Source organism: Cervus elaphus, chromosome 13 (assembly GCF_910594005.1).
Source record: "Cervus elaphus chromosome 13, mCerEla1.1, whole genome shotgun sequence".
In the NCBI taxonomy this organism is placed as follows: Eukaryota; Metazoa; Chordata; class Mammalia; order Artiodactyla; family Cervidae; genus Cervus; species Cervus elaphus.
Genome location: NC_057827.1, coordinates 26,164,721 through 26,176,723, shown reverse-complemented (window position 1 = coordinate 26,176,723; position 12,003 = coordinate 26,164,721). Strand labels below are relative to the sequence as shown.

The following is a 12,003-nucleotide window of genomic DNA, read 5'->3' as shown; positions in this document are numbered from 1 at the left end:
CCCTCCCCATCTTTAGAGACAATTAAGGTGAGGATTATAGCACTGTGTATTATTACCTGGAGTTGATCTGGATGAAATCTCATGGGGCCAAATTGCACATCAGCTACTGCTACCTGAAAGAAAAAGATCTGCTTAAAATTAAAAAGAAAAAAAAAAAAGATAAACTTGCTTAAATGTTGCTCTCTCTAATCAGTGCCACAGATGAAAGTGAAATTTCTACTCTAGAGAAAAATTACATAAATACTTATTAGATGGAGGGAGCCCAGGTTTCTCCTTATAAACCCCAGGAAAGGTGGAGCGCAGAGAAGGACAAATAAAATGTGTCTGCTCTCGGCTTTTCTTTTTCTAGCTGCATGTGACTCTTAAGTGAACTGCCCACCTTCAGCCTCAATTCCTCACTTGTTACAGAGATCAAGAGGCATATAATATAAAGAGCCCCACAGATTAGACACTGAATGAACACTGGGTCCTTCCATGTCTACTCCCATCTTTCCCCTGACGGAAAATGAACCCTTACATCTAAAATGGCACAAAAATAATGAAATCCAGTAAGCAGAACCACAGGACATCAGAGCCAAAGACACCTTCTCTATACACGATAGTTATCAATTAATGCTTATTGGAAATTCCCTGGCGGCCCAGTGGTTAGGAATCCGCGCTCCCACTGCTGGAGCCCCTGTTTGACCTCTGGTAGGGGAACTATGATCCCACAAGCCACACAGAGGGGAAAAAAAACAAGCTTATCTACTTGAGAACTTAAAACCAACACACAAAGATAAATACAGTATCACTGGGGACTTCTCTGGTGGTCTGGTGGCTAAGACTCCATCCACGTGGCCAATGCAGGGGGCCCAGGTTCGATCCCTAGTCAGAGAACCAGATTCCACATGCCACAACTAAGAGTTCGCATGCAGCAAACATAAAAAAGATCCCATGTGCTGCAACTTAGACACAGCACAGCCAAATAAATAATTAATAATTTTTAAAAATACAATGTCATAACCAAACCCCAACAAGTAATAAGGATCACAGCGCCAATGGAGAGCTCCGCATACGCTGGGTGCTGTACTAAGGGCTGAACATAGGTTATATCTCACTGCATCTCTGCAACATGCTGAGAGTTCACACTGGGAAACGGAGGTTCCAAGTACTTTGTTTAAGGCCACACAGGAGCTGGGACTGCGCCAACCAGTCTGTTTAGTTCTATAAACTGTGCTGCAAGCCCAGGGCCACTGGAAGGGCTGGAAAGTCTGTGCACTACAAAAGGAGCACAAGGGAGGGGGATGGAGGCTGAAATCCAGCCCCAAGCCATGAGCCCCGGCCCTGGGCTGCTACCCGGAAGAAGAGACACATTTTTGCAGTTTCTCCAGAAACACTGTGTGTGTTGGCGGGACTCCTACACTACTTGAGGCCTCTGGGTGATGGTACAATTTCAAACCAAAACCACAGCAGCAGTAGAACTAGATCTGGAAACCTTCTCACAAGATACTTCCTACCTGCCCGCCCAGGTCCCATCTCTCCCCTCAAGCAGTGATCTATCCTACAGTAAATCCATGTAACAAAACCTGCAGAGTGACGGAGGACATCTGTGTCTATTTCTAACTGTGAGAAGCCAATATCTACTAATTATGGGACAAAGGCTCAGTTTCCTTGCTTTGTAGGGACCTCATCTCTCAGAAGGTGTAAGGATGAGGGTCGCTGCTCCTCTAGACCCGAGACTGCGGACGGATCTCTGCAGAGTGAAGGAAGGGTGCGCACGGACGCGCTGCGGCACCGTCTCCCCTCCGGAGCTGGGCGGCCACAGGCCAGCCTCATCGGGAGCCACAGGTGGATACTGAAGCCAGAATTTCTGAGAGATGATGATCCAGGAGGCCCCAAGAGAGTCTCGAGAGAGAGAGAGAGGCACTCTGTACAGTCACTCTCACAATGCAGTAGGAAGGAAGGCAAGAGGCACCAAGAGAGACCAAGAACAATGAGGTTTTTGTTGTTTTTTGTGAACAAAGTTCAAAGAAATGAATGAAATCAAAGAACAAGAAATGATAGAAGCCTACTGCTTGAAGAAGACAGTGAAGCCACTGAGGAAGAAGGAAGAAAATGACAGGAAAAAGAAGGAAAATCTTTCTGTCATGAAACAAGAATTAAGTCAATATACTAAGCTTCCAATTCACTAAATATGGAGAAAATCAATAGTTTCAACTTAAGGAAATGGGGGAGAGAACAATAAGTTAAAGGCAATAATTAGTAAAACTTTAAAATGTTAATGACTAGCTTGATTTTAAAAAAATACATATATATTTGTATATAGTGTTGGTCACAAGCTGAAGGACAAGATAAAAATATGGACAGCTAAGGGCAAAAGTCCCACTCCTCCTGGGAAAACAATCCTGAGGACATGGTCTTCACCAAAAGTGGATGAAGCAACTTTTACAAAGGACAATGTAACTTTATGATCTCAACTTATAAAAATAACTCACCATTGCATTAATTCTAAGAAAGAAAAGAAGTTCCAGATTGTCTTTAAAGATCTTGGATTCCACCTCAATATAATTTTAGCAGTGTCATTTCAAACATTAATGTCTCAGCAATTCTATTTTGTCATGAACACTGACTGTATTTACTTAACTTGACTGCATTCTAACCTTACATCCTGTCTACGGGGTATGTCCGGCTCTCAGGACCTCTGTTGAGCAGTGTCCCGGCAGGGCCAGACAGCTACTTACCACTGCCCCCCCAAAATAACCACCACCAGGAAATCTGATGACATTACTCAGCGAGCAGACGTCAGCAGCTGGTCCTCAGAGAGTAAACAACTTCCCAAGCGCTCTGGATAAGGGGATTGGAACGACTAGAATTGGTGGATCCATTCTTTCTTTGTGTATCAAAATCAAAATCAAACTGATCTAATACTTCAGACTTCGGCCCTCTTAATAATTATTTATTTTTCACATTAATTTTAGAAGGGAATAGTCATTTTCAATTTTAATAACACAGCTATCAGCTTCAAAAGCAATGGATACTTTTAGGTAATATAAAAACAACAGTATATTTATGGGCTTATATTAGTAATTATACAAGGGGCTGAGTTAGTCTTTCGGGTTTTTTAATATTTATATGTTTGTTAAGATTTATTGTTAAATTGGGATCTTAGATTAGGATGATGTTTGTACTTTAACAGTTTAAAGTAATTTTTTGTTAATATGACTCATGGAAGTCTAAAATAAATTATTATTAGACACCTTGATGAACCACTTTCGGTGGTTCTTTTGTTTGCCTAACTGACCTAACAGGGCAAACATGACGCTGCAGGGCCAAGTTACCATGTCATGAATCTTGCTCACAGTGAGGGAGGACAGGAAAGAGAGATATAATTCCATCCTGTCTAAATATTCTACTCCCCTGACCCTCCCTGTCCCTTGCCTGCTTTTTTTTTTTCCTGTAGCTTTAGTCCCCATTTCCCACACTACATATTTTGTTATCTTATTAAAAGAGTGTCTCAAGATTTATCTGCCTTATTCACTACTAAATTTCCAATACCCAAAACAGTCCCTGGCACATGGTAGGCAGTCAAAAAATACTTCTGAATCAATGTTTACTCAACAGCTAATCTCTTTCAACCAATCATTTATCTAAAAATCATACTCATACAAGCTTATACATAACACGGGTATATAACACAGCACTTCCAGGTTTCAGAGTATTTTCACTTATTAATGGAACACAAACAAAGGGAGGAACCTTCGGAAAAGCCTGAACACCAGAACCACAGAAGAATCATGTGATCTATCTTTTTCCTATAACCCCTTATTAGAAACAGAAAGTTATGCTGGGATCAATTTATATTAATTGTTTACAAACCCAGGAACTACAGCAAAGATGTAAATCAGATTTTGTCTTCAGCATGTCCATCCCCTCCTGGCTTCCCTGTGCAGCCAGTGGCTGTCTTGTCTGCCTTTCCCAGCAGAGTGCTAACTTCATCAAAGGGGCACAGCCTGGGAAAGAGTCAGGTGTGCTCTTAGGTGGGAAGAGACAAAATTAGTTCAGACATTTGTGGACCACAAGCCATGCAGAGAGCCAGGTACTAGGAGTGCAAAGACCAAACGGCCATCCTGTCCTTGAGTAGTAGCAGGGGAATACGTAAAGGATGACAATGTGGTGCAGGTTTAAAAGAGAAAGAAGGTGTCTACTGTGTGTGAAATACTTCACTTCCGATCATATTTAAATCCAACTTAGTCCCTACCCTATGAGTAGATAAGCTCATTAACTCCATTTTATTGATGACAAAACTAAAGCTTCCCTGGAGAAGGAAATGGCAACCCACTCCAGTATTCTTGCCTGGAAAATCCCATGGACAGAGGAGCCTGGGGGGCTACAGTCCATTGGGTAGCAAAGAGTCAGACATGACTGAGCTACCACCACCACCACCAAACTGAAGCTTAGAGCAGTATGGTTAAAGCACTGGTAACAGGCAACGGTGGCAACTGGGTCCAATTCTTGGAAACTTAATTCTCATGGTCTCTTCATGATCTACTGGGAAAGACATCTGACCGTAACCTGTATCTAACTAAAACAAGACAAGAACCTGGAAAGCATCATCCGTCCACTCCACAAACCTCTGTCAAGCACCCACAAGGTATCAAACGGTTTCCCAGGCACTGGGCATTCAACAGAGACCAGAGAACATCTCTACACAGCAGGGAGGGATCTGATGGAGAGTAACAGGGCTGCTGTTTGGAATCAGAGTCAAGGAAGTCTCTCTGAGGTGGCACAGAGTGGCACTGGGAAGGCGAGACTTGGACGAGGAGGAGTCAGCCATGCCAGGAATGGACGGGGGGGCCCAGGCAGACACAGGACTGGGGGTGGGACCAGGGGGACATCTGAGGAGAGGAGGGGAAGAGAGGGAGACGAGCTTAAGGCCAGGCAGGAGCTGTAAGGTGCAGAGCTTTCTAAGCCCGGACAAGAAACGGGGGTTTTACTCTACATTTCATGAAAAGCCACCAGAGAGTTTACACTAGGGAATGATATGATCTGATTCTTGTTTTCTAAAAAGATCCCTTCAGCTACCTGTGGAGAAGAGTCAGTGAGAGGGTGAGGGGGAGGCAGAGAGACAGGAAGAAAGCTCTTGGAGTAGCAGGCCAGGTAGGTAAGAGAAGATGCTTGCTTGGCCTGGTAGTTGCCATGGAGATGGAGAGATGAATCTGGAATATGTTTTGGAGATGGACTGATCAGGACTTGTTGATGAACAGAATACAACCAAATCCACTGATTCCCAGATCATAGCTGTCATATCTGACCAGAAGTTTTCTATCAGTGTTGTGTAGAAATCTGGGGTTCTGAAGCAGGGCATCCTGGTAGAAGCGGTGTGGATCTGCTTGGTCTTTTCCAGATCCACCCACAAGATGGCACCAAGAGCTACCCTGAGGCAAAGCTCCCTCCTAGCTTCTTCCCCTGGTCCTTCTCTCAGGGCAATCTAAACACTCCAAGCGTGCGTACTAAGTTGCTTCAGTCATGTCCGACTTTTTGTGATCCCCTGGACTGTAGCCCACCAGGCTCCTCTGTCCATGGGATTCTCCAGGCAAGAATACCAGAGTGGGTTGCCATTTCCTCCCCCAGGGGATCTTTCCCATCCATGGATCAAACTCAAATCTCTTTTGTCTCCTTCATTGACAGGCAGGTTCTTCACTGCCACCTGGGAAACCCAATATCCACTTTCAATGTCCTAGTCTCTTCTCTCCCCTTACCTACTCTTAATGTGCCCTCCAGTCAATTTACACAGCACATATTTACAAGAAGCCTTTTATGTGTTACCTCAATTGGATTCCAAAATCAAGCCACAGGCTACAGTGAAACTGTTCAGGCTCTTTCTCCCCCAAACCCCATAGTGTTGGGCAAAAAATGGTGTCTGGAATAAAAGAGCTATTTAAAGAGCTTAACACAATTCCCAACAGTGAGTAATGTGCAGTAAATTCTAAATACCTACAGAAAAGGTTTTCCAAGAAGTTTTTGCTATGAAAGTATACTTTTACTAACACACACACATACAGGCATGTTTAAAACTATATTTTTCCAAACAGCTATTTCTTACAGAACACTCAGGTAATCGCTAATAAGGACCATGATCATCATGATACCTTGAAATACTGTAAAAAAAAAAAAAAAAATAGGACCCACTTCTTAAATATTAATGTAGTCAGTAAAGGGGACAAATAAAGGTTTTCTTGAAACCCTCGAAGAGGGTTGACTGCCTCTGAAGGTGAAAACATAAAGAACCAACCCAGAAAAAAATGAGGCTAGCCAACTGAAGGATAACCCAACCCATCTGCCTCTCTTTAACTGTGTCACTGAAATTTAAGACTCCCTCAAATCCAACAGCAGAAATCTGAGCTGTAACACCACGGAGGCCAGACAAGAGCCGATTTCTCACCCACGCATGCCTGCTTAGTCGCTCAGTTGTATCCGACTCTTTGCAGCCCTCTAGACTGTAGCCTGCCAGGCTCCTCTGTCCATAGGATTTTTCAGGCAAGAATACAGGAGTGGGTTGCCATTTCCTTCTCCAGGGGATCTTCCTGACTCTCCCGTGTCTCCTTCACTGCAGGCAGATTCTTTACCTGCTGAGCCATCGGGGAAGCCCACTTCTCCCCCAGATCCTCCTAAAAGAAAAGAATGACCACTTGTATGAACTGGTCAGAATAAGAAGGGTATACAGGCTGCTGGGGAGTGAGGAGACAGACACTGAGAATTCACTGTTATTGACTCAGCTCTCTCCCAGAGAAAACCTGAATCCAGAAGGCATGGACGACGTGCAGACAAGAGGAATATTCCTGACCAAAGATTAATAAGTTAGCATCCAGCCTCTGTCTGGGACAAGTCTATTTCAGGCATATTTTCATGAACGGGTCGTGTTTATCACACACGCTGCACACTCAGACAGCAGTCCACCTTGTTCAGTAGGCCCTACAGCTGCCTGCCGCTAGCTGACCACACCAGCCATCCCGAAGCAAACACCAGCCCAGGTTTTAACAGGTTAGCTTCATAAATCTCAATGCTATCTGAAGTGGGTTACACTGAGAATGACAACTCACACAACGAAATGAATTCTCCACTATCACCCAAGCTTCCCTTCACCAGTATTCCTGAGGTGGAAGAGATAGGGGTTTGAACTCTGACCTCTCTCCCCTCAAAAAACGGTAACTTTAGGAAGTTTCTTCGTTTTGCTAAGTCTCGCCTGGAAAAAGCAGTGGCTGTGGAGCAGAAGTGAGTAACAGACTCGCAGCTCTCTGTGTGGTGCCAGCATAGAGGGAAGTGCTCCATGGCAGAGGCCATTATCACCAGTGAAAGGGGCTGCATACACAATCGCAGTGCCCCTTGTCTGCTTCTGGAGCAAGGACGAAATCCTCACTAGGTGTGGAAGCTAAACACGTAGATGTTGGCAGAAAGCGGGCTTCCAAACGGAAAGCTATTTGAAAAAGACACAGAGTTAACACTGCTCATCCCCACCTCCTCCCTGTGTTAAATCATCAGACGCCCTGAACGCAGCAGTTCTCAATTTGAGGGTCTACTGTTGAAACCATCTCCCAGTCCTCTTTTACGAGGCTATCCAGAGAGTCTCAGTAATGGGCCTACATGGTTTTGTTTAACAAATAATACTGGCTTCTTTAACACTTTCTTTTGGAACATTTTTCACTACTAATTATGTCTAATTCCAAATTTCAAATAACCAGCTCAGAAAAATCCAGGAAGAAGTCATCTTTGGTTTAGAAAACTGAACTCTGAGTTTCAGAAGATAAACCACTGGGAAAAGAGGGAGGTATGTATTAAATAGTGAAGACAGTAACACTATCAACAGAGATGAGGAACCCGTGGGGCAGATGAAGGCCTTGGATCCAAGATGGGGGTTCAGCATGGGGGCTGAGGGGAGAATGGCTAGAGCCTTGGCCCTAAGTCATGGAAAATCCCTGTTTCCCCCTTCAGTGCTCACAGCAGCAAACAGCCCAGGCAACAGGCTCCCTGGGGAGGCTGTCTTCTCCCAGGGCTGCTTCTTCCTAATGGTTTTAAGGTAAAATCTTGACCAGAAGTTGTCTGTTATTTGTATTTTTAAAATGCATATTTACAGCCTCCAAACTAAATATATATATATATATATATTTAATAATTTTATTTATTTTTGGCTGTGCTAGGTCTTCATGGCTGCACTGGCTTTTCTCTAGTTGAGTGGGGGATACTCTTTAGTTGTGGTCCGCAGGCTTCTCTTGCTGTGGTTTCTCTTGCAGAGCACAGGCTCTAGGCACACGGGCTTCAGTAGCTGCAGCTCCTGGGCTCTAGAGCACAGGCTCAATAGCTCTTTGCCTTTTCTAGACTACCAAGCAGTTGGAATCACACAAGTATGTAGCTTTTCCAGACTGGCTTCTTTGACTTAGTAATATGTATTTAAGGTTCTTCCGTGACTTTTTGTGGCTTGATAACTCATTTCTTTTCAGTACTAACTAATATTCCACTGTCTGGATGTACCACAATTTACCCTTTCACCTATTGAAGGACACCTTAGTTGCTTCTAAGTTTTGACAATTATGAATAAAGCTGCTAAAAACATCCTTTGTGCAGGTGTTTGCATAGTGTAAGTTTTCAACTCCTTTGGGTAAATACAAGGAGAGCAAACGCTAGATCTATGACAGGAGTGTGTTTAGCTTTGTAAGAGGCTGCCAATCTGTCTTCCAAAGTGGCTGCCATTCTGCATTCCCCCAGCACTGTGTACATTTCCCACCCCACCCAGGCCCGTTGCACCACATCCTGGTCAGCATTTGGTGTTGTCAGTGTTCCAGATTTTGGACATTTAAATAGGTGTGGAACAGTATCTTACTGTTGCTGTAATCTACATTTCCCCTGACACATGATGGGGTGCATCTTTTCACATGCTTATCTGCTATCTGTATATCTTTGGTGAGGTGTCTGTTAAGGTCTTTGGCTCATTTTTTAACCAGATTATTCATTTTCTTTTCTTTTTTTTTAACTGGAGTATAGTTGTCTCACGGTGTTGTGTTAGGTCCTGCTGAAGAGCAAAGTGAATCAGTTGTACACACACGTATCTCCCCTCTTCTTGGATTTCCTTCCCACTTGGGTGACCACAGAGCACTGAGCAGAGTCCGCTGTGCTGTGCAGTAGGTTCTCACTAGCTATCTACTTTACACACAGTAGTGTATACATGTCAACCCCAGATTGTCCACTTTTAATTAGAGCTTTTAAGACTTCTTTATGTATTTTGGACATCAGACACTCTCTGACATAAATTGCAGCAATATCTTTATTCAATCCATCTCATAGAGTAATGGAAATAAAAACAAATGGGACCTAATTAAACTCAAAAACTTTCACACAGCAAAGGAAACCATGAACAAAATAAAAAGACAATCAATCCACAGAATGAGAGAAAATATTGGCAAACAGTGCAACCGACATGGGATTGGTCTCCAAAATTTACAAACAGGTCATGGGGCTTAATATTAAAAAAACAAAAAAAACAAACAATAAAAAAATGGGCAGAAGACCTGAAGAGACATCTCCAAAGAAGAAAGATGGGCAAGAGGTGCATGAAAATATACTCAATATCACTAATTATTAGAGAAATGCAAATCAAAACTACAATGAGATAGCAGCTCACACCAGTCAGAATGGCCATCATCAAAAAATTTACAAACAATAAATGCTGGAGAAGGCGTGGAGAAAAGGGAACCCTCCTAGAATGTTAGTGGGAATGTAAATTGGTACACTCTCTATGCAGAATAGTATGGAGGTATCTTTAAAAACTAAAAACAGAGCTACCGTACTGATCCAACAATCCCAGTCCTGGGCATATATCCAGAGAAAAACATTATTTGAAAGGATACATGCACCCTAATGTTCATTGCAGCATTGTCTACAATAGCCAAGACAAAGATGCAACCCAAATGTCCACTGACAGATGAATGGATAAAGTTGTGGTTGGTACACATATACAACAGAATATTACTCAGCTGTTGAAAAAAGAATAAAAACAATGCCATTTGCAGCAACATAGATGGAATACAGATGGACCAGGAAATTATCATACTAAGTCAGTCAGACAGAGAAAGGCAAATATCATATGATACTGCTTACATGTAGAATCTAAAAAAAAAAAAATTAAACTTATTTACAAAACAGACTGACAGCTTTACAGAAAAAACTTACGGTTACCAGGGAAGAAGGGGGAAGAGGAGGGACAAACTGGGAGTTTGGGACTGAAATGTACACACTGCTATATTTAAAATAGATAACCAATAAGGAACTACGGTATGGCACAGAGAACTTTGGTCAACATTCTGTCATAACCTAAATGGGAAAAGAATTTGAAAAATGATAGATACATGTTTATGTATATATATAAATTAATAACTTTGCTGTACACCTAAAAAAACCACAATGCTCTTAATTAACTATACTCTAATATAAAATACAAATTTTAAAAATGTTTGGTAGAATTCACCAATAAAACAATATGGGCCTGGGACTTTCTGTTTTGGAAGGTTACTGACTACTAACCCAATTTCTTCAGTAGATAGATCTATTCAGATCTATTTCTTCTCATGTGAGCTTTGGCAGATACTGTCTTCTCAAGGAACTGGTCCATTTCATCCAGGTAATCAAAGTGTGGGCACAGAGCTGTGAAAGCATTCTTTTACTATCCTTTCAATTTCCATGAGATCTGTAGTAAAGTCTCCTCTTTCATTTCTGAAATTAGTAATTTGTATCTTCTCTCTTTTGTACTTAGCCTTCCACAGAGGCTAATACATTTTACTGATCTTTTCAAAGAACCAGCTTTTGGTTTCAAGAATTTTCTCTACTGACGTCTTGTTTTCAATTTCATTGACTTCAGTTCTTGTTGTTCAGGTGCTCAGTTGTGTCCTACTCTCTGCAACCCCATGAACTGCTGCACATCAGGCTTCCCTGTCCGTCACTGTCTCCTGGAGTTTGCTCAAATTCATGTCCATTGAGTCAGTGATACCATCCAACCATCTCATCCTCTGTTGTCTTCTTCTCCTCTTGCCCTCAGTCTTTCCCAGCATCAGGGTTTTTTCCAACAAGTCAGCTCTTCGCATCAGGTATTGTATTAACCATGTAAGGTATTGCATCAAAGTACTGGAGCTTCAGCTTCAACATCAATCTTTCCAATGAATATTCAGGACTGATTTCCTTTAGGATTAACTGGTTTGATCTCCTTGCTGCCCAAGGGACTCTCAAGAGTCTTCTCCAGCATCACAATTTGAAGGCATCAATTCTTCAGCACTCAGCTTTCTTTATGGTCCAGCTCTCACATGTGTACATGAGTACTGGAAAAACCAAAGCTTTGACCATAGGGACCTTTGTTGGCAAAGTGATAGCTCTGCTTTATAATATGCTGTCCAAGTTTGTCATAGGTTTTCTTCCAAGGAGCAAGTGGCTTTTAATTCCATGGCTGCAGTCACCGTCCGCAGTGATTTTGGAGCCTCAGAAAACGTGTCACTGTTTCCATTATTTCCCCATCCATTTGCCATGAAGTGATGGGACTCGATGTCATGATCTTAGTTTTCTGAATGTTGACTTTTAAGCCAGCTTTTTCACTTTCCTCTTTCACCCTCATCAAGAGGCTCTTCAGTTCCTTTTGGCTTTCTGCCATTAGAGTAGTATTATCTGCATACCTGAGGTTGTTGATATTTCTCCTAGCAATCTTGATTCCAGCTGGTGAGTCTTCCAGTCTGGCATTTAGCATGATGTACTCTGCATATCAGTTAAATAAGCAGGGTGACAATATACAGCCTTGATGTACTCCTTTCCGAATTTGGAACCTGTCCATTGTTCTATGTCTGGTTCTAACTGTTGCTCTTGACCTGCATACAGGTTTCTCAGGAGGCAGGTAAGGTGGTCTGGTATTCCCTTCTCTTTAAGAATTTCCCACAGTTTGCTGTGATGCACATAGTCAAAGGCTTTAGCATGGTGAATGAAGCTGAAGCAGAT

The 12,003-nt window shown here is 42.5% G+C and overlaps 1 protein-coding gene across 4 annotated transcripts in view; it reads right to left on the bottom strand.

The window, feature by feature from the left end:
• Window positions 1-12,003, bottom strand: part of PDE8A (phosphodiesterase 8A) — a 146,179-nt gene that overhangs the window by 69,233 nt on the left and 64,943 nt on the right. For all 4 annotated transcript variants that reach the window (XM_043922612.1, XM_043922611.1, XM_043922613.1 and 1 more), the window contains one exon: window positions 57-113. In XM_043922612.1, coding sequence (XP_043778547.1) covers window positions 57-113 — 57 coding nt within the window. Of the gene's footprint in view, window positions 1-56; window positions 114-12,003 lie in introns of those variants that run through there.